This window comes from Cynoglossus semilaevis, chromosome 14 (genome assembly GCF_000523025.1).
Source record: "Cynoglossus semilaevis isolate Cse_v1.0 chromosome 14, Cse_v1.0, whole genome shotgun sequence".
NCBI classification, from domain to species: Eukaryota; Metazoa; Chordata; class Actinopteri; order Pleuronectiformes; family Cynoglossidae; genus Cynoglossus; species Cynoglossus semilaevis.
This window is the reverse complement of record NC_024320.1, coordinates 24,984,740-25,007,649: the sequence shown is the minus strand read 5'-3', so window position 1 is coordinate 25,007,649 and position 22,910 is coordinate 24,984,740. Positions and strand designations below refer to the sequence as shown.

The following is a 22,910-nucleotide window of genomic DNA, read 5'->3' as shown; positions in this document are numbered from 1 at the left end:
ATTCACGTTAAGCCCTTATGAGTTTGAGAAATGTTTGAATTTTGCCACGCTCCACAACAATTACTCATCCGATGCAGCGGGCTCCATTATGTATTCCTTTGCTGACTTATGATCACGGTCAAGCCCATCAGGAAACAACGCGGCCAGATGGAACGCACCAGATGGTCGTGATTACTGAGAATGCAAAATGACTCCTGATTTCAACATCATTAGCAAATAAAAAAAGGGAGAGGGAGGAGTGGGAGCACAAGAAAATCCTTCTCCTGGCTTTGAATCAACAACATAATTAGGATCTCAGAGGTTGAGGGGGTCTGGGGGTGGAGGGGGGGGGGTGAGGAAGGGCAGCTAGTGTTGATGTAATCGCAGCAGAGGTTCGTCCTGCAAAGTCCTTCTCACCAGATGTTGTTGCATAATAGCTCAAATATAAAAATGAAAGCTTTGTTTGTCATGTTGGCGTCTAACCAGCAGGGGGGGGGGATTAGGGTTGAGTCTCCGTCTACTGCTAATTCATCTACTGGATTTAAATACATCAGAGGGCATATTAAGAGTGACGGTGTGTTTATGTTATGTATGTTTTTAGTTTTGTTTTATTAGGGCTGTCAAAATTAACGTATTAACCGCGTTAATTAATTTGGGAATTCATTCCAATTCTCAATTATAGACATGCGGAAGTGAATGGTAGAACATTGAATCACTCTTTCACCAGGTGGCAGCGGTTGGCTATAAAAACTATAAAAAAAGAAAAAGAGCTTTTGAAGATGTTCTTCATGTCTTTCTTCAATTCCTGCAAGTCAAACCAGGGCCGTGTTCAATTGAACAGGTCCAGGTTCTGTACTGAGTGAGGAAATTGTAACGAGAAGATCATGATAATTCATTACATGTACTTTTTGTGCCATTTTTTATGTGTTTTATGTGAGATTGTTCTAATGTAAATGTTGTGAGACGCTGCTTTGATGAAACGTTTCTAAATATGTAACTTGTATTAGCTACAGCACGGTGCTAAAGGTTCATTTGTGTATCTTTAACTACACAGAGCTCTTCGTCCTCCTCGTCTCAACCTCCAGGTGAACATTCCAGATAAAGGTAAAACGTACCAAGAAAGGGCCTGTAACCAGATATTGTTTTGTCTCTTTAGACGCAGTTGCATTATTAATCACAGCAGTTTCACCAGCTTCTCATCTTGTGCCACTTAAAGCCTCCTTAAGGCACACTGTACCTCAGCTTTGGACTCCGTGGGCCATTTAAGGTGAAAACCAACCAGGGTGAAGACTCACCTTCATGGATCCACACCACCCTTAGATCCAGGACCAGTTGGATCAAAACATTTGCAGAAAGAAAGAAACGATATGTGTTACTAAATGCATAAGAATTGAAATGGATCAAAATACAAGGTGAGGTATTTCAAATATTCTGCCCTGCATCAGTGTAGTTTTGCACGACGTTGCGTCACGACCTTAGTAACGCTGTACTTTGATAGCGTGAATGGTGTAACAATAGTTGGCTGATAAAGTACACTTCTTTAATGTACTGTATCAGACACATCATGTGACGTGTTCTGCCTTGTCGACAGCATTCTCACTGCGCTCTAAAATTAGAATTCAGACTAAAAGTGGAACAGTCTCTGATAATGGATTTTTTTTTCTTTTTAACTCAGTTAGCAAACTGTAAAACACACAGCCCTGCAGGAACCAGGTCCATATCACATCACTGACTGAAACTACACCACAGTCTTAAATGACTCCCAGCTACATGGGTCACACACTGTCTGTCCTGTAACCAGAGAAGAGAAGGTGCCAGCGGGGACACTCAAACAAGGGCTGGGCCGCCCGGGCACCCATCGCATCAGCACGCCACCCGGGCGATCCGATGACCCGTGCCCGAGTGCCCTTGTTTTCACGGCCGTTCTGGTTCATTCACTGCCGGGGTTGGAATGAACCTCTCTGATTTTAGAAAGGGTGAGGGCAGAGGCTCGGGTGAGCGGCCACATTCCTCGTATCGCCTCGGTGAGACAATGTAGGTCACACCCTTCTCCGAGGGACGATTAAAAATTCAGGATGGAGCGACCGGCCTCGCTCTCCAGTGGCATGGAATTTGTTTAAGGACAAACAAATCAAACGTGGAAAGTTCAGCAAAATGTGGCAGCGATGGTTATTGACTGACCACGGAGGTCAAAGGTCACAGAAATCACTCCTAATGTTTAGCTCTCTTTAAAAATAAGATACTATCGTTATGGTTGATGTAGTAGGAACCTTGGTAGTAGTACAAGTTGTACAAGAAATACAGTAGTAGTAATATTAGAAGTGGTAGTTGTACTAGCAATAGCAGTATTAATAATTGTAGTAGTAGTAGTAGTGACAGCAGTAATAGTTAGCAGTATTAATAATTGTAGTAGTAGTGACAGCAGTAATAGAAGTAGTAACAGTGGTCTTAGTAGTAATGCAAGTAGTAGAAGTAGCACTAGTAATTACTGTAGTAGTTGACGAAACTCATGGACATATGAAGTAGTTATAATGGTAGAAGTAGCCCTAGTAACAGTAGTAGTAGTAGTAAAAGTAGTAATTGTAGTAGCGGTACCAGTAGTAACAACAGTACTGGTAGCAATAATTGTATTATTAGTAATAGTCGTAATGCTAGTACTAGCTGTTGCTGTTGATATAGTTATAGTTGTAGTAATAGAAGCAGCAGCAGCAGCAGCAGTAGTAGTAGTAGTAGTAGTAGTAGTAGTAGCGATAGTTGCTGTAGTAGTCATAGTAATAGTAGCAGTAGCAGTGGTAACACTATGTTGTTGGTTGCTAATGGCCTGATTAAAACAGAGGAACAATCTAGAAATGTTTACCTCTGTTTTAAACAACTGTTTTAAACACCGAGATTTAAAGTCTGACACTGGTCGTCGAACACGTTAGTTTGGTTTTAATAGTTAGTTTCTGAACTGAATGTTAGTATTAACATATATATCTGTCTTATTAAGATTAAAAATGGATTTCACTGGGCAGCCACACTGCCCTCCTGTGTCCAGAAAACATATTAAATATATCATTATAGCTAATTTAAAGCACTTTAATTATTTTTCTTTCAACAGATAGAAAACCATTAAATGTATGAACTGCACCACAGTGACTCCTGTGGTCATTCACTGCTGTTTTACTATTAAATGTGAATAATACAACAGTCCATTGTACTTGAAAACAAACGCAGCAGAGATAAAGAAACGAGAGGATAAAGATTCTTCAATCTCAAAATTATTTTTAGAAATTCTTTTTTTACCTTTAGCCGTAAAATAAAGATTCAAAGAAGCAGCTACACACTCCAGGCTTTCTAATTATGCTGCATCAAAGTTCAAAATTCAGCAGTTTTTTTTTTCAACTTTGCATTTTCTAAATGTGTGTATGCTTAAACTGATAGATGGTTGTTATATTTATTCCTGGAGCGGCCTCTCTTGAAGAAGCCTCTCCCTCCCTCTCTCAGGTGCAGGGCTGCTGACTGCAGGTTGAATTCAGCCTTTATTGGCTGCAGTGCACACTGGGAAACAGATGGGTAATAAGGTCACAGCAGACGTACCTCTTGCCAGCTCAGACAAATTGCAGACTGAACATCATTGCTGACTCAGGGCAACACCAGACTTGGGGGACCTGAATTAAAGATCTTGTTTTGTTATGAGGACAGTCGTTGCCTCGTGTCTTGTTTTAATTTCAGGGGAGGAGTTTCTCTCTCTCTCTCCGGAGGTGAGGAGACAATAAGAGAGCACACGCCCTGAATCCACGACTGAAGGAATCTTCAAACATAAACACCTCATTTACTCTGACGTTTGAAAAGAGCAGTTTATTTCATGGTTTTCGGATGGTTGTATTTTTGTCAATGATTACGTCTTAAAAAAGTCACAACACCAGGGCGGCTGTGCTCAGTTATGTAGTGCAATTGTCTTACACCTGCAGGGTTGTGTGTTCAATTCCAGGCTAGTAGTTGATAAGAGAGAGGCAGAACCTGTGATGTAAAGCACCTTGTGTGGTCATCAGGACTACAGCAGCACCTGTGAGAGTTACATTATTACTGTGCATTACTCACTCAATATACTAGGTCAGTATTAAACCCTGGCCTGTTTAGTTGAACACAACCCTGATATACTTGCAGGAATTGAAGAAACTTACACTCCTTATGATTTCTCACACTAATGTCAGCCTAAGAACTGGAACTGTTATTTTGTAGAGGTGGGGTGTCCAAACTAAGGGACAGGGCCCTGCAAGGGGACGCAAAGCTTTTGCTAGTGGTCTGATAAGAAAAATTATTTACAGCTTTAATTATTTTTCATTGTTGGTGTCAAACTGTGAAAACTAAGGAATCTTTCTGGATCAAAGGTGGTGAAAGGATCTTACAGTAACAAAATGCTTTGTATGATTTAAAAACCCACAGGTTTTAAAACTCACAATACAGCACAGCAACGTCCTTACATAAACACTCTTTATTTTACAATAATACTCCCTCTACTGTGTGTAAGAGATCATTACATTTGTACATGTGTTCAAACCAACAGGCACATTAACCTGCCCCCCCACCCCCCTCCTCTGTTTCCTGTAGTTTTGCAGTAGACTCAGCAGTAATTACATCATGTCATTGCACAGAAACTCAAAACTACACATTTCTCCAAATATACCCACATGTACAAGTTTTGGCCAATAAAAACGTCATGTTCAGTGCATAATGCGCATGGCAACGGAGAAGATACAGTACATTCATCACTCGTTACTAAGTCGTTGAACCGTGGCCTCCCGCTTCAGTCCTCGGTGTCGGAGCTGTCCGCTGGCTCCGTGTTGTGAGTCAGCATGTAGTTGTCCATGTCGATGGAGGGGCAGTTGTGGATGGAGTAACGCAGTCGTTCGGCCAGAATGGCCTGACTGCTGTAGGGGGGGAGGCGGAGGAGGAAGAATCAGGTCTGAGCAGTAGGCAGGCCGTTCACAGGCTGGGGGGGAGGATTTTTATTCATTATTATTATTTATTTTAAACTGTAACAAATACAGATTCAAAGGGAAAAAATGTGTTCAAATGCTCACCCTGTCCACCTTGATGATCTGAAACTTCTGTGTGATGTCAGCAGGGTTGGTAGGCAACCTGGACCTGCCGGAGACGAAGCGGAGAAAGAGCACCCGCTCCTCATTGGTGAACTCCTCCAGGCTCTGCCACAACCAGCCAATCAGCTGATGGCTCTCTGTGATGTCACGGTAACGCACCAGCTTCTTCAGCATCTCAACAGAGACCTCGGGCAGACCACAGACCAGCTGTTCCAGCTGCTGTGCCGTCAGCAGGGAGAGGAGGGGCACAGGGATGATGGTGCACATGCCGTCTCTGACCGCAGCCACCTGGACACAACATCAGCTTTGATTTGTTCTCCGCCCAGATTAAAGAAAAACACGGCTCCGGAGTAAACACTAATGGAAACTGGGGGGTCAGTACTGACACAATGTCTGTGTTCAAAGCCCAGAGAAGTTACAGCACACAGCTGTTGTCATACTGTGCATCTGTACGGGCTGAGGGGTCAGAGTTTTTTTTCATCCTCACCCAGATCAAGAACAGAGGTCATGGAATTACAGCAGAGATGGTAAAGTCTCTGTCTCTGTGGATGTATTTATGTAAGTTATTTGACCCTTTTACATTTAAATTCCTCAGTGACTTATACGTCCACACCCCATATAATCTATGGATGTAAGTTATTTGACCCTTTTACATTTCAATTCCTCAGTGACTTATACGTCCACAAGAGACAAATACAGTAGATTATAAAGATATTATAGATTACAATAGATTCGCTTTAAAAAAACAACAACTTCCTAATGAGTGACCTTGTGTCCAGTCTGGTAAAAAGACAGCTGTAGGCCGACACAGGGATTTGTGTCCATTCACCTTTTTTTTTTTTTTTGACCTCTGTGTTTGACCTTGACTGCAGCTGTGTGAAGGGAACACACAACGGGTTGGGATTTGTTAATGAATATTTTTTTACTTCATTTTGCAGTTGAAATGGGGTTAAATATTAGTAGTAAAACATCATCCCAGAACAGGTACGGACCTTAGTGAGAGAATTTATATTAGAAAATTAAAGCTGAAAAAATCTCGTCGTCCCTTAGATTAATGTCAGTATTCTGTATTATTACTGGGAGTACTGCATTTTTTTAAAGCTTCTGATAAGATGAACTAAAGTTCTACTGCTGTGACATTCACACATTGTCTGTACCTGTGAATCCATCTCGTGCAGTCTGTAGTCTTGAGTTCTCTCTACGTACTCAGTCCGATTGTTGAAGGTTAAGGAAATGTTCTGACCCCCGGGGACCACAGGCACCAGCCTTCCGTCAGCACTGTGGGCCATGAATGAATCCAGTGGAATCATCTTCAGTCCAGGACGGGGAGGAGATCACAGATTACACACAATCCCTGTAAACATCCAAGCTCAGACGGAACGTCAAACTGAATCTCACCACGTGGAAGTTTTCCTCCGTGATTCCGCTGTTTTCTAGATGGATGATGCCTTGAAGCGAGCGGTGCGTGAGCAGGTCCACCTCCTCCAGGTCACATCCTCCCAGTGGCATGGAGCAGAGCTGCTTCCAGACCCAAGGAGCCAGGTGTAAGTCCAGAGGCTTCTTGGTGCGAATGGCCACGGCCATGAGGATGCCCAGGAAGCGGAACTGGACCATGTGATCCTCTGTCTGTGCTGCTGGGTTCAACAAGAACCTGTGAAGACAAACGACCAGTGTCAGTGACACACTAACGAGGCTGTTTGACAACTTCTCAGCTTGGAGGAAAAAAAACACACAAAAACCACACAGTGCACCTGTCAGTGTTACTGCCCACATCTGTGAAGCTGTTGGGAGTTTGAATCAGAAGATCCACCACTCCAGACTGCAGCTCCTGGCCAACACACAAACACACACATATGTATATATATATTGTTAATTTAAATGAAGTAAAGCTGCACTGCAGGAACCTCCTCCTCCTCCTCCTCCTCCTCCTCTTCCTCTGGGAGACGTCCATCCTACCTGACACATCTCAGTGATGGTGTCATCAAACACTCCCCCGGCGTCGTCGGCTCCCTCTCCGACCAGCTTCACCTTCCAGGCTCGTGACGGCAGCCGCAGCTCCAGAGGGTTCAGGTTCACCACCTGCTTCGCGATCTGCACGAAGATGGGTTTGCTTGAACGACCTCTGTGAAGAAGAGGGCGAGTAAGACCATGTGGGTTAACTGACACTGATACAGCACATTTAGAAATGTTGACATCAAAACGGCAACAGGTAAGAATTGTTGGCATATCTAAATGACTACTGACGTATAAGTTCCACGCACTAACCGTGACATCAAAACGGCAACAGGTAAGAATCTTAAGATACCGCCTGTGAGGTTGGCATATCTAAATGACTACTTACATATAAGTTCCGCGCACTAACCAATTGCACTAATGGAGCCTATTTTCTGACACAATGATAGTTTCAGTTGGACTACAGAAATATTTGTTTTTCTAATTGATGAAGAAGAAAATCAAACTAACTGGAAGTAGTTTGATCACCAACCAGTTTATACCAGTATCTAAAACTGTTTTCCAGTTACTGCATATTTATTAAAAATCCAACCAGTACTGGATCTCAGTACTCTAATTCATACTCACACTCATACTCTAATATCAGGTTTTGAAACGTATTTTCAGGACAGCTCCAGTATTTAGGACTGACTCGATAAATTTACCTGGTGGAGATCCGTTTCACAGTGATCTGAGGTCCATAGGTCTTTCCTTGGGTCATGGTTCTGCCAATACAGCGCACCAGAGGCAGAGTGTTGACCTTGGGTGACAGGAGACCTCTGAGTTCCCCCCTAATGATGGCTGTGGTCCCTGAACTGTAGCGTGAAGTTAATGTCTGAACAGGGAGACGAGATGGAAGAAAAAATAAATGTTGATTTTATACAGAAATCACGCTCAGCTTTAGTTCATTAAAAAAAAGGAGAATAAATGATTACTGGATTTTTAACGTCCAGGTTGAGCAGCCTCCAGGACTTGTACATAAGATCAGAGAAGTGGTAGAGAACCCTGAGGCGCATGCTCAGGATGTCAGGGCTGCAGTCTTTCAGGGTGTTGTACTGAGGAGGTACTGAGGTGGGAAGGCCAAGCTGGAAAACTCCAGAACCACCTGGATAGAACGGTACAAATGGATTTTTGTTTAACAAAAAAAAAAAATTCATTAGGAAGAAAAAAAGAACAAAGACGTTGACATGGATCATAGACTTGAACAAACACTATTGGAGCGTGTCTACATATGCAGTGTGTTTGTACCTGAGTTGTTTATGGAGGTAGAGGGGGTGGTCCATGCTGAGCTGTGACAGCGACCGGCAGAAATCTGCCTGATGTTCTTACCCTGCAGGGCTGTTACCAGGGTGGGCTCCTTCACTGAGTTGGTGTGTCCAAGACCAAGCTGGAAGATGAAAAAAAAAAGTTTGACTAGGAATTTGAAAAACCTTGGTTTAAATTGATTCTAAAAAAAAACATTCTTGCAAAAACTCATTATCATATAATGTTGTTTGTCATTTTAATATCACCGTACTGTGTGTAATAAGACTCCTAATTCCAGATACGGTAGGTATTTCCACATACAGTATAGTATAGTACAGAGTGCAGACTAACAGTAATGTGACTAATCCAGGACAGTAGCTAAATCATTAAATCAAGATTAGGAAATATACGTTTACTTATTAGTACACGAGGAGAAGAAAAAGTGAAGAACACATCCTGGTAAAAGTGTAGTATTTCAAGCATGAGTTCATGGCCGGTCACCTGTCCCTCATTGTTGCAGCCCCAGGCGTAGACATCTCCAGTGGAGGACAGGGTGAGGACATGTTCACATCCCACAGCTATGTCTTCTATAAACAGCCCCTCCAGTGATGGCACCACCTGGGGGCAGGACCTGTTCTTCAGCATGGAGTCGGGCAGACCGAGCTGACGTTCTGATGAGAGACCGGTGGAACAAAGTCATTTATAAATGTTCAAACGACGGAGGTTCGGTGGATGGTTTAACAGAAGTTAAAGCAAATCCAGAAAGTTTACAGTTACACACAGGGACAAAGAGACAAAGAAGACAGGACGGTTAACAGAACATCTGACAAAAATACTACAGCACTGCAGGGTCAAACAATAAAGGTCACATACCCATTAAAAAAAAAAGGTTGTAAAAATAGTAATGAAAAAACATCCACAGTGTGAACAAAGGTGATCTTTAAATCCGGCTGAGTCATGCTATACCTTGTCCAAATGTGTAAACGTGTCCATCGAGGGACAGTGCAACAGAAAACTGTGTTCCACAGTCGACCTTCTTGATTCCCTTGTTGCAGAGCTGCTCCACTTTCTGAAAATAACAACAACCACTTTTCATCTACGGTGTAATGCAGAGGCAGCTGCACAAACGTGAAGGATAAAAACAAAAACGCGGGAGTAAAGAAATAAAGTTTTATTTTCTTCTTTTAATTATTTAGTATTTTCTTAGTTGTTTATTTAAATATGTATAAAATAAAAAATAAATAATTAAACAGTAATTAAATTACCTGTGGATAGTATTTTGCCGTACAAGAACCGGTGCCTAACTTCCCATAATCCCCGTCTCCAAACGCCCACACGACCATGCCGTCGAGGGAGAGGACGAGAGTGTGGTTCAGACCGCAGGACACCTGAAACACTTCACACTTTAGGCCGTTTTCCTGATAAAAAAAATACAACCGAGACACAAACACTGTTTTGAGTCACGTTGTACCTGCCCCACGTGATACCCCTCTAACGCTGCCACCCGTTCAGGCAGCATCTTGTTGGATGTTGACCTTTGACCCAGGCGGCCCGATTCACCGCTGCCAAAGGTGAACAGTTTCCCATCTGCTGTAACCACAGCTGAGTGCCGGAAACCACAAGAAAGCTGTGAGAAAACAGAAAGACGATTGGCCGCTGAGTTCAGGAAGTCTGTCCTGATCCTACCACGCTGAGAAGACGGAGCAGAGCTCACCTGGACCACCTCCTCTCCTTGTAAGGCCTCTATCTGTTTGGGTCTCCTCTGCCTTTCGTTGTTGCCGTGGCCCAGCTTTCCAAAATCCCCGTCTCCCCAGCTGAACACTTCTCCGGTCTCAGTCAGAGCCATGGAGTGTCCGTCGGAGCCACATGATGTCACCAGCTGAGTCACCACGTACCCTGAGCACAGACGTAAAGGTCAGTGGAAACTGACTCTACGGTCCAGAAACAACGACAGAACTCTGACACTGGATTGATGGATGGAGGGATGGATGGGTGGAAGGATGGAGGGATGGATGGATGGATGGATGGAGGGATGGATGGATGGAGGGATGGAAGGAGGGATGGATAGATGGATGGATGGATGGTGGTTGAGTGTTTGGTTGGATGGTTGGATGAGTGGGTGTTTGGTTGGATGGGTGGATGGATGGATGCATGAATGGAGGGATGGATGGATGGTGGGATGGAGGGATGGATGGGTGGATGGATGGAGGGTTGGATGGATGGATGAATGGATGGATGGTGGGATGGAGGGATGGTTAGATGGATGGATGGATGGTGGTTGAGTGTTTGGTTGGATGGTTGGATGAGTGGGTGTTTGGTTGGATGGGTGGATGGATGGATGCATGAATGGAGGGATGGATGGATGGTGGGATGGAGGGATGGTTAGATGGATGGATGGATGGTGGTTGAGTGTTTGGTTGGATGGTTGGATGAGTGGGTGTTTGGTTGGATGGGTGGATGGATGGATAGATACTGTATTCAATATGGATGTACAGTAACGAAACATGTATTCCTACAAAACTGTTAGAGGACCATTTGGGTTGGTAGTTACCATGGTAACCATTATTGTGTGAGTGTGCTAGGATCCAATCACTAATGTAATTGCGTCTGGTAACTTCCAGAGGAAGGCAGAGTCAGAAATGAAATGAAAGGAGAGCACCGTCAGGCATGCTGCACTTCTCTTTAGAGAATCTTAATATGAATTAACATTTTGTCATCAAAACATTACCGTCTCTCCACATACATGAATTAATATGACAACATAGAATAAGACTCTACTACAAGTCTTTTTATTTTCTTTAAATTCCTTTTATCCAGTGTAAAGATAGTTGTCTGGAAATAAAGATATAGAAAAAAAAAACAAAAAAAAGGTCAACTTCCAACATGTTCTTTAGCTGCTGATGAATATTTTTACCTTGGAAGGCAAAGATAATAGTGGGGACGTAGAGATCATCAGAATTCCCCTGGCCCAGTCTGCCATACTGTCCTTCTCCTACAGCTAGGACCGTCCCATTGGACTGGACCAGGAAAGTGCAGTTCTGACCGCAAACCACCTGGACAACGTAAAACACACACACACGAAAATAGAAAAATGTTATAAAATCCACGGAGATAAAGGACGAAGTGTGCGTCCTGATACAAAGTCCTGTTACCTGCTGTGTTTGTGAGAGTGAAGGAACGAGGGTCGGCATCATGAGGCCGGTTCCGATTCCTGCCAACTGTCCATAACGTCCGTTTCCCCAGAGGTAAACTTCACTCTTCCCTCCCTCTTGCCAGTCCTGGGAGGTACAGCAGGGAATATGAACAATCACAAACAGAGAAACATAAGTGGGTTTTTTTGTGTGATTTCATCAGACCCAGCTGTTACCTCAGGTCTGGTGGTCGCCCAAGACATCAGCTGTTCATCCATCCTGAAGCTCCACTTGCTGTTGTCCTGGAAAAAAAACATGTTTCAGGAGAGGAATACAGACTTAATACTAACCTAGCTGTTTTCTAAACCAGTGATTCTAAAACTATGGCACCCCTACCAATGGTGGTACATAGTGGTAATGGGGAGAATTGGATTTTTGCAAAATAGTGGAGCTCTACGACATGAGTGGAAAAAGCTGTAGTCTCGACTCCAAACGGGAATTCTCATAAAGAGAAGAATCTGGGGGAGAGTTGGAAAAGCGAGTTCTTCCCTGGAAATAAAGATATAGAAAAAAAAACAAAAAAAAAGGTCAACTTCCAACATGTTCTTTAGCTGCTGATGAATATTTTTACCTTGGAAGGCAAAGATAATAGTGGGGACGTAGAGATCATCAGAATTCCCCTGGCCCAGTCTGCCATACTGTCCTTCTCCTACAGCTAGGACCGTCCCATTGGACTGGACCAGGAAAGTGCAGTTCTGACCGCAAACCACCTGGACAACGTAAAACACACACACACGAAAATAGAAAAATGTTATAAAATCCACGGAGATAAAGGACGAAGTGTGCGTCCTGATACAAAGTCCTGTTACCTGCTGTGTTTGTGAGAGTGAAGGAACGAGGGTCGGCATCATGAGGCCGGTTCCGATTCCTGCCAACTGTCCATAACGTCCGTTTCCCCAGAGGTAAACTTCACTCTTCCCTCCCTCTTGCCAGTCCTGGGAGGTACAGCAGGGAATATGAACAATCACAAACAGAGAAACATAAGTGGGTTTTTTTTTGTATGATTTCATCAGACCCAGCTGTTACCTCAGGTCTGGTGGTCGCCCAAGACATCAGCTGTTCATCCATCCTGAAGCTCCACTTGCTGTTGTCCTGGAAAAAAAACATGTTTCAGGAGAGGAATACAGACTTAATACTAACCTAGCTGTTTTCTAAACCAGTGATTCTAAAACTATGGCACCCCTACCAATGGTGGTACATAGTGGTAATGGGGAGAATTGGATTTTTGCAAAATAGTGGAGCTCTACGACATGAGTGGAAAAAGCTGTAGTCTCGACTCCAAACGGGAATTCTCATAAAGAGAAGTAGGAATCTGGGGGAGAGTGAATTAAATTACCAGTAGTAGTTTTACTTCACTGTGCAATGTAACTGGTAAATAGGCTAATATATATTTTAAGAGTGCACTGAATTCTCTACTAGGTTTTCTGTGCAGTGTTGAACATTGTGGATCTGTGCTGGCAGTCTGCTCATTACAGTTTCTGTGGTAGAACACAGTGTAAACAGACTGAGAACCATTGGCTTTGACCATCAACGATGACTGTTGTTATTCACCAGTGCCTTGATGCCTTCACCGTCTCCTATGTTCTGAAACTCTGACATGATGAAGGACTCTGGAAATGCAGTGCCACTGGCGATAGCTTCAGCGCTGCGGACGGTGGTGGCGTAGGTGGAGAGCCAGCTCCATTCTGAAGGGCAGGTGATGGCGTCGGGGCAGGTGTGATGTGGAGGGCGTGGGAACCGGCACAGGTGTTTCTCTAAGGCCAAACCCACAGCCAATGAGGCCAGGCTCTGGAGGAAGGCACTGTGGACCAGCTGATCACCAGCTGCAACGTGAGTCTGCGCACGAGAAAGGATTTAATTTACTTCAAGGTGTGAATAAAAATGAATATTCACATTAAAATGTGATTGAGAACATGATTAAGTTGTAATATATAAATAATAGCATAAATCAAACATAAGAGAGAAAATCTAGAACAGACCCGTTCATGGTTGTACTGCTCCTGCAACAGCAGGGGGAGCCGCTCCAGAAAGACTGCCAAACAAGGAGCTCGATTTAGGCCCAGGATGTTCTGGCTCCTCAGCGCCATACGACAGGAAGAGAGGACGTGATTCTGACTTATCCAGTCAGGGGTGCAGCAGATGAGCAGAATGTCCTGGAAATAAAGTGAGGACAAGGTAAATAGATGGAAAATTTAACATTTGCATCAAACTGGGCACAAATGTCTCTCATGGTTTCAGCTCTACAAGCATGTTTAATAAAGTATAGTTAATATGCAGAAATAAAGTTTTATTTTAAGTTGGAAAAAGAACAACCACTTTTCTGCAGCGTTCCTCTTCTTTATTGAACTATTGTTAAAACATAAGTAAGAGCTTTTGCTTTAAAATTCCATTAGAATTTATGTTACCGTAAGTGCTGTAATACATTTACTGGCACTGACCAAAAGCAGTAAATTAGTGAAATGCCCCCTACTGGTGGACAAATATTCCCATAAATATTGTAATTCGTCTTCATTTTCAATTAATCTTCTCCCGTCCTTGCCCTGCCACAACTGCATTAGCTCCAGGCCCCCGTGGAGGCTGTAAGAACCACTGAGCTATTGATGATTTTTTTATCCTCCTACAGCAGAATCATATCAATGAACACATAAAAATTGTATGAATCATATATAAAATGTTTATGTTTAAATGTCTGAACTCTTATTATTCAGCTCAGGTGTTTTTCACAGCTCAATCAGAATGAAATGAAACTGACCTTTGACCTAGCAAAGCAGGCGACTACACCCAGGTTGAGTATCCAGGTTGTACTGACAACTGAGCCTAAACCTGTTACAGTCTGCAAGACTGAACCATCCTAAAAAACAGATATTGGAGAAACATCAGTGTGAAATATTGAGATTTCCCATTATTTTACAGATATGAAGTGATTGTGTTTTGACCTGTAAGGACCAGATGTTGAGCAATCCCCCGATCTCCCCAGAAACCAGAGCCAGTCCACTGGAGCAGAATGATAGGGACTTCACCGCCGTGATGTGGCCGTGGAGAACAAACACACACTTGGCACTGTCCTGCTGTAAAAAAGACGACGACGTCTGAGGTTTAAGGTCAAACTGAAGCGATGAACATAAAAAAACCACATTCAAATTATAATAAAGGATGTCAACAAAAACAGTTGTGCTGACCTTGATGTTGCTGTCTTTATCTTGACTTAGTGTGCTGTTCATTATGCTGTACAAAGACACGCCAGTGCCCCCCTGTGGCAGTGTCCAGACATGCACCGATCCGTTCTGACAGCCTCTGCAAAAGCATTAAGGTAAAACAAAATACACATTTACAGAACACCCATACAGTATTCTGTCAGATACTACTGGGTATTATATTACAGTACATATAAACTTTTCAAATACCACACTGACAGCTTTCACCGTGTTGGAACATGACAGAACTTTATGACCGTGGAAGGAACAACTCGGTGAATAGAACTTACGCTGCCATCATCAGTCTAGGGTCAGGTTCTCTGCCAATGCGTGTGCACCATTCAGCAGTAGTAACAGTGCTGCTGTGGACCAGAGAGTGCAGGGTCGTCCAAGATCCCGCAGACTGTCCCAAGATTTTAATGAACTCTGATCTGCCCAGACAGAGCAGCAGGTGTCCAGTAGGGTCCCATTTTAGAGCGGTCACACAGTCCTGTGTGGAGTGGGAAAAGACATGGACGGTCACAGTGGACACTGAATGGACATTACTGCGTGACTTCCATTTACTGTAATCAGGGTTAAAACAAAATCTCCAGACCAACCTGGAAGACGGACATCACGATTGGCTGCTCGTTGTCGTACACGTCCGTTGTGGCCAATAGGACCTTCCCATTGGGATATCCCACTGCAAACGGCCTGTCCTCACTGTGCCAGGCCACACATTGAGGGGCTGTAAGAAACAAGAGACATTACATGACATTACAATTCAAGAGTGGAGTAAATGAGACCATTGAGGTCTCATATAAATAGAGACAATATAAATATTTGACTACGACATTCAATTTAGCAGTACTGGAAGGGACATCTCATTTTCCCCTTTAGAAGATAATTACTCATCCATCGTTACAGTGCTAACACAATGCATTACACTTCCATTAGATTGCATTAAATTAAAAATACTAAATAGAAAAAAAAAAAAAAATTCCCAAAGGGAACTCCTGAGGTTGTAACTAACTACATTTGTGGAGGAGCAGCAGGAGCTGAGGTAACTAATCCAATACACCAGGGCAGTGACATCATCATCCTTCATGAACTCTGACCCCCAGACAACAACAAACGGACAGACAGAACTTGTAGAATGAATGATCTTCCTCACCCTCATTTCTGTAACAGCGAGTGAGTTCCGTGGTCTTCACTTGCAAATCTATTTCCTGCATCGTGACTTGCAGCCAACAGAGGGAGCCATCCAGCCGACCCACCAGCAGGTTTTCCACAGGTCTGTTCTTACCACCTGCTTGCTGCTCCAGAGTCCACAGGCTGAAGGTCTGAGCCCAGCACAGGGCCGTGACCTTTGACCCCTGAGTCTCTATGCGACAGTGGGAGCCTAATCCATGACAGACAAACGACAGGCATGTTATTATTGTTCTATTTAATCATGTTTTCTTAGCTCTATCACAGCAGCACAACATGACTCACCCCTGATACTCATGAGGTTGATGTGTTTGTTTTCAGGGGAAGCCAAGAAGTTCCCCCCAGTGCTCCAGTAGACGGGACACATGTGATGACATCGACTGGACATTTCACTGTTTGATCTGTCTGTCTTACTGTTAAGTCAAATGGAGATGAAAATGGTTACACCTTTACACTGTCAGAGGACTCATTATACTTTAATTAATATTCATGATGTCCTTTTAGAGCTTGGAGTGAAATCAAAGTGGACAGGGTTGGTATAACCTGATGATACAGGAGAACGTGTTCTGCAGCTCCACTGTGTTCTGGCTGATGCTCCACAGTTGAACCACTTTGTCCTGGGAGCACGTGGCCAACAAACTCTGCTCGCTGCTCCAGTAACAGCTGGCCACCTACACAAACAAGCACATAATCCAATCATTTTTTTTACACTGCCAGTGGGAAAAAGTCAGACCTGAAATCCTACGGACAAAATGTCACCACCGTCAATCCAGGCGTACGGCTTCACTTCAGAGTGTAAGTCAACGGGTGAAAAATAGAGACACGTTCCCTCCGGTCCATCTTTAGATAGCCGACCTACGACCTTACCTTATTATAATGTCCTTCCAGCCTCTTCAGAGGACATTTTCGCAAGTCACCAGCGAGGTCGCTGTAGGTCTGAGGACGATTGGGAACATCTTTTCCTGTAGCAGCCAAGGCTTGAACCAGTTGCTGTGCTGCCCACTGCCGGTGTTTGCTGGTGAGTCTCGCAGACAGAACACATGCCGCCAAAGCATTGGCCAGTTCCAGAGGCCCCACTCTGGGGCTCATTAGGGGCAAAGGAGAAGGTGGCAAGGAGGAGGACACCCCCTGGTGTCCAGCATCTATGGGAGAAACAAACAATTCCAGTAATGATCGACAGATTCACCAAAATATATTCATGAGACAAAACTGTGACTGAAGGGAGAGAGGTTTATTGCACCATTATTTTCAGTGTCAGTCTTGTCGTGGCTGAAACACTGAACGTCTTTTCCGGTCAGCAAGGACACCAGACTCTGTGTGACCAGGAAGGTGTGTGTGATCTGGTCACCGCCGTCCTTCAGCTGCTGGTCCGCCTGGGTCGCAGTTGTGAGGCTGGAGTTCAGAGAGTTTCTCTGCTGCTGATCACCGACGGCACCGATGTTCACGCCTGTAGCTGCAGCCATTAGATTCTAGGGAGTCAGGATTAATGAAAGTTGAGGCTTTGGTGACATATACATCATGTGTTCATTAGAAGGTGAAAGCTTGACCCTCAAGGTCAGGATATTACTTTTTAAATTAGAATTTTTTTTTTTATTACTGCAATCAGCATGTTGTATTTATCCTAAGGCTGTGCAATTAATCAAAGTTTATTTTAGATTTTGATAAAAAAAGGTAATCAATCAATTATTAAAACTTAATTACTAACTATTTTTACTATTATAACTAGTATTAATAAACTAATTATTATTAATAAAAATATTTTTGCCTCAGTGCTCTCAATGTGAGTATATATTCTTATATTGATGAGTCATGATTCTCGCTTTTTTTTTCATATTTTTACATGACTTTAATAATACATTTTCATTAAACCGGTAATTTTATAGATAAAAATCAATGGGTAGGTAAGAAAGAATAAATACAGTTTGTTTCCAGTCAGTGACTGTGTGAAAAAAAACATCTTTACCTAACCAAAATAAAAATTTACCAAAATAATTGTGATTATAATTTTCTTAAATAAAGCAGGCCTAGTTTGTTGTTTTTTTTTAAAAAAAAAAGATTTTTAAACCTAAAAAAATGAGGTTGACTGATTTTTTAAAAACTGTTATCAGAGTTTTTCCATGTTTTCAACAAAGCATTACTGAACATGTGGCATTAAACTACAAAACTAAACTAATGTCTTCGACTGTAATCTTTTCACCTAGTCTTAATAACTAACCCGTGTGGTACTGGACTCATCCAAACTGACCTGAGTGCATATCTCCACCAGCTGTCTGTAGGCAGTGGAGCTCTGAGATATGACACTGCCAATGGCTGAGGTCAGGAAGCGGAGGCAGGAAGTGTTGTGGCGATCCGTCGCCAGTCCCGTCAAACAGGACTGTCTGTCCACACAGGTGTGTGCTCTGCCCCCTGCTGCCAGAGTCATCAACCGCACCAGGATTCGAATATCCGCCAGACCTAAGGACTCTAATCCGTTGGAGTGGCTGCACATTGAAGCACTGCAGAGACAGGAGCAGAAGTGACGTTTTAAATCCGGAAATATATCACAGAGGTGAAATACTGCGTGTTTGGTTTTTATCCTGCACCTGGAGGCTGTCTGAGACAGTGCTTTCATCACCATGCTGTAGGCCAGCAAAATCTGGGCCGTGGATGTGACTCTTCTTAAAGCCTTCAGTCGATCAATAGTGTCCCTCAGTGACACCGCCTGCTGGCCAAGGTTCAGACACGTCTTCTGCTCAACGAGAGCGTTCTCTGGTAAAGAAAACAGCTCATCTGTATTTAATGCTAGAAGACAAATTCACTTTTTATCCACTATGACAAATTTAATATTCATAAACTGAATGTTCATTAAGGCTTATGGGTAAAACCCCACTGTGAAATAACAAATGAAGATGTGAACCTCAGATGACCTGCTTTGATAAATGACTAATAAAGGACCGTGCTGCAGAAAGTCTGGTTGCGCTTGGATAACAATTGCTGCCAGCTAACACAGACCGACTGTGTTGTATAACAAGTTAGCTGCAGTGCAGGAGTGATGAAGTCGAACAACGACCAACTGCATCAGGAACTGCACTGCAGGTTTGATTGATTTTGAAAAAGCAAGTTAGGCAGAGATCAAACGACCTGTGTCTTTATTCTAATTTAAGAAAGTGACAGTTACAAATAAAATTAAAGCAAAGCAAGTTAGGCAGAGATCAAACGACTTGTGTCATTCGTTCATTCGAATTTAAGAAAATGACAGTTACAAATAAAATTAAAGTTAAAGAAGAAAAACAGAAAAAAAAGAAAAGCATTCCTGTTATGCAAAAATGGCTAATCTGTGACAGAAGAACTCCTGTTTGGTGTCTGCTCCCTGCATATAAGGCAAAATGACTGTGATCAGATTATGTTTAAATGATGTCCTCCTTTAACCAGACTACATTAACTACTTTGATTTTTAAATGTTCAAAAATCACCTTTATTTTAAGGTTTGTATGCAACTTTTCAAAACTCTGTTTAAACGTGTGTTATAAAAACTCTTCAGTGCAGAAATCACCTGTAAACCTCATGAGTTACCTTTGACAGCTACTGTCCTCGATGCATTAGTGGAGCTGTACACCCGGGCTCCCAGTGGATCTGGTTCAGTAAAAGCAATGGGGTCTGGTACCAGCTTCTTCTCAGTCAGACCCAGTGGTCTCAGCAGAAGCCCAAAGTCCTCCAGTCCAATCTGCTTGTCTGTGTCACACTCCGGGTAGCTCATTTCCCAATCATCTTAGTGAACAGAATTTTTTTATATAAGAATGCACTGAAGTTTCTAAGATGGAAATCAAAGGCTCTTTACCTACCGTCAGATGTGCTGTCCAGCTGGCCTATCAGGTCCGACGTCAGACCTTTAACTCTGAAGTTAAACAAAAGGCAAACAGCCATTTGTATTGTAATAAAACAGATTTAAAGGTATTTATACTTGTGGCTCTGCAAATGTTTTTGCAAATACATATTAAAAACAATGATACCTTTCATTTTTAGAATTGGTGTCATTCAGGTTCGCAGCCAGGTACTTCTCCCTGCAGGAGCTGCACAGGAGGTAGAAGGGAAAGTTGGAGCCGCACTCGCCTTTGAACCACACGTCCACGTAGGAGCCCGTGCTGTCGTAGCCCTTCCGTGCAGCGCTCTGCCCGCAACCTGGGTGACGCCGCTTTATGTGGTTGTTGAACTGTAGGGTAAGGGTGTTGCACAACTCACACTTCACCATCTGACTGTGTTCCTCTCCAGCCTGGGACCAGAGGTGATGCAGACAGATAAACAGCAAAATTGTAATTGATTTGTAAGAAAGGTCTGAGCCACTCATGGCATCAGCTACGGTGTTATATACTAATGTTGTGTGAATGATTATTGGCATCACCTCCACGATTTGGAGTGCGTCTCTTTCCAAACTGAAGAAGGAGGGAGTGAGCAGATCCTCATATGTTTCCTCATGGTATGGATCGTCCATGTAGCCCAGCTCTGACTCCTCCTCCGCAGAGTAAGGTTGGAACTCCAGCTGCTCGGGCCATTCCCCGACTGCTGAGTGCTGTTGGAACACCTGTGGGAGCGGGTTGGGAGATGGCAGCTCTGGGGAAGAAGAAAAAAAAAATAGGTAAATGCTCTGCGAGGGCTTCGAAGTTATAAGAAATATCAGAAACACAGCTAACTTTCTGACCTGCCCTTCGAAACGACGTTCTCTGAGTTGAACCCGAACGCCGACGCCGCGCTGGAGGAGGTCTGTTTCTGGTCAGATGAACGTCCAAGAAATTCTCCCTTTCTATCCAGTCCAGCCCTGGCAGCAAACTGTAAATACAACGGAAAATCATTACCAAAGAAACTGCAGTGACATTATCACAATGTGAACTTTGCCAATATGTGTGACCTTTCAGTGGGTTGACTCGCGGGACGCTCAGGGCACTGCACCGTCTCTGGTCCATCTGGAGATGGAGTTTCTGGTGCACCCTCAGGCCTCAGGGTGTCAGCTCCCTGATCCTCCTCAGTCAGCGGGTGCTCCAACATCCAACTGGCCAGTACTTCAATGGTCTGGGAGTCCAGGTCACCTGCTACATCTGCAAGGAAGGGCAAAGAAAGAACCCTGGAATAAAGAACTTCTTGATTTTAGGTAAAAATGATCACACAATCGTAAACCCTTCTTGATTTTAGGTAAAAATGATCACTCAATCGTAAACCTTCAGAGGTCAGGCAGGACAATCTGTTTTTGATGGTTAAGCAGTGGTTCTCAAAACAAAGTATGTACATCACTGGTGGTACTTGGGCTACCTCTAGCGGTAAGAGGGGGAACTTTTTTTTAAAACAAAACTGCAATGACGACTCCAAACTCTCCAAAGGAGGAACAAGAAGCAAGAAGAAAGTTTTCAAAATGTGAGTGAAAAAAAGCCAAAAATGCAACAACAAAAAAGACTTTCCTTGTTAGAAACATTTCAGAAACAGCAATAGTCAAAAGACTTTCCTTGTTAGAAACATTTCAGAGACAGCAATAGTCAAATAATAAATTCAGAACTATACAGTGAAAATCTTTTACGGCATCAGAAAAACTCCAAAACACCAAACGGTACCTGCTGCCTCCATAGCCCAGTAGATATGTCTCATAGAAAATCCCATTTCAAGCAAACGACTGGTGACGAACATCTGTGTCCGTTCTGGAGGTGGAGCAGAAAAAGAACAGTAGACAAACAACAGAAAACCACAACACAAGCCAACAACATCAAACCTGAATGTGTTTTACAATTGAGCAACAAACTAACTCCCCTGAGCTCCTTACACTCGACTGAAGAGTTGAAAACACAGCCAACATAATTCCCCGCAGCAGAAATCACCCAAACACTCCGGTGCACAAACTGTGTGATCTTAGATCTAATCAGATTTTTCCAATAGCAAAGCCAAACACAAGCTGATGTGAGCAGCCACAGTTAAAAAGAAGCAGCTGTTACGGCAAATGCAATCAATATTTTGATGTTATGTTAGAATGTATTAAATCAACTGTCAACTGTAAAAAGTCAGCTTTAATATAGAGTTCATACAGGGAGAAGGTTGGTGGGAAACTGACACAACTTAAAATGTCTGCAAATTTGTGACAGTTTCCTTACATTTTTTAAATCATATTTTTAAGCTTATGTTTGTTGTTGTTTTCTTAGTACAGTATTTCACGGAAATAAAGCCACGCTGTGCCTTAGCTGCACGCCATTGTTAATTTCATCGCATGGGGAGGAATGGTTGATTTATTTTAAATAATTATTAGGGCTGTCAAACATGTTTTTAAATCAAATTAATCAGATTGTAGCTGTGGATAAATAATCAATAATCAAAGATTGTGATTGCTATAAGTCATGATAAATAATCAATAATCAAAGATTGTGCTTGCTATAAGTCATGATTAATCATGATTATTTGAGATAAATATGACAAAAAGCATTTATTTATATATTGCACATATATTGAGGAGAAACATAAGTAACTGCAAATAAAATATATATTGAGGAGAAACACAAGTAACACAAGCAAATACATGTTACTGTGAACTCCTGTTGTTTTATGTGACATTTAATTAAAATGAAATTATAAATATGTGAAAATGTGAAGAACTATAACTGTGACTATACTGTCACCTAACAGTTTGCTTTTCCAGGGTGATTTTAGCTATTTTGAAAAGAGCATTTAATTTATTTATGTTGTAAATGTATGACTAGCTTTCTATTGATAATACCAGATTCATACGACCTGCTTTATACACACACCTGATCTCTGCATCAACTGCCACACAACGAGAAACTTTCTCTGATTTTAATTCTTACGATTTGTAAACTCAGAAAATAAGGCACAGCTTTATTTCCATGAAATACAGTGATGCTGTGTTTTCACTTCTGTAAAGTTTCTTTTCTTTTTTCCTCTGCTGTTGTTCTTACCCAGACTGCTTCTGGCCTGTGTGCTGCTGGGACTTGGTTCCATGAAGCTAGTCTGCTGCTCTGTGAAGGCATCACAAGAAGCAGAGCTGGCCAGACTGAAGCAAGGGTGCAGAA

The 22,910-nt window shown here is 42.7% G+C and overlaps 1 protein-coding gene across 1 annotated transcript in view; it reads right to left on the bottom strand.

Annotated features, from left to right (window-relative positions):
• Positions 1 to 4,438: 4,438 nt before the first annotated feature.
• LOC103390261 (probable E3 ubiquitin-protein ligase HERC1) overlaps positions 4,439 to 22,910 on the bottom strand; it is a 40,883-nt gene continuing 22,411 nt past the window's right edge. Inside the window, 39 exon segments of the mRNA XM_017038728.2 lie at positions 4,439 to 4,954; positions 5,046 to 5,351; positions 6,221 to 6,373; positions 6,462 to 6,714; positions 6,815 to 6,891; positions 7,020 to 7,185; positions 7,721 to 7,890; positions 7,991 to 8,160; positions 8,304 to 8,442; positions 8,802 to 8,971; positions 9,267 to 9,369; positions 9,566 to 9,688; positions 9,772 to 9,927; positions 10,015 to 10,196; positions 12,063 to 12,201; positions 12,301 to 12,426; positions 12,518 to 12,583; positions 13,043 to 13,327; positions 13,471 to 13,644; positions 14,244 to 14,342; positions 14,428 to 14,559; positions 14,671 to 14,785; positions 14,976 to 15,175; positions 15,285 to 15,412; positions 15,839 to 16,066; positions 16,159 to 16,286; positions 16,417 to 16,544; positions 16,741 to 17,015; positions 17,114 to 17,342; positions 18,119 to 18,368; positions 18,456 to 18,621; positions 19,426 to 19,620; positions 19,695 to 19,747; positions 19,863 to 20,122; positions 20,252 to 20,460; positions 20,549 to 20,676; positions 20,756 to 20,942; positions 21,450 to 21,533; positions 22,797 to 22,910. The exon segment at positions 22,797 to 22,910 is cut by the window's right edge and continues 35 nt beyond it. Coding sequence (XP_016894217.1) covers positions 4,769 to 4,954; positions 5,046 to 5,351; positions 6,221 to 6,373; positions 6,462 to 6,714; positions 6,815 to 6,891; positions 7,020 to 7,185; positions 7,721 to 7,890; positions 7,991 to 8,160; positions 8,304 to 8,442; positions 8,802 to 8,971; positions 9,267 to 9,369; positions 9,566 to 9,688; positions 9,772 to 9,927; positions 10,015 to 10,196; positions 12,063 to 12,201; positions 12,301 to 12,426; positions 12,518 to 12,583; positions 13,043 to 13,327; positions 13,471 to 13,644; positions 14,244 to 14,342; positions 14,428 to 14,559; positions 14,671 to 14,785; positions 14,976 to 15,175; positions 15,285 to 15,412; positions 15,839 to 16,066; positions 16,159 to 16,286; positions 16,417 to 16,544; positions 16,741 to 17,015; positions 17,114 to 17,342; positions 18,119 to 18,368; positions 18,456 to 18,621; positions 19,426 to 19,620; positions 19,695 to 19,747; positions 19,863 to 20,122; positions 20,252 to 20,460; positions 20,549 to 20,676; positions 20,756 to 20,942; positions 21,450 to 21,533; positions 22,797 to 22,910 — 6,452 coding nt within the window. The 3' untranslated portion in view covers positions 4,439 to 4,768.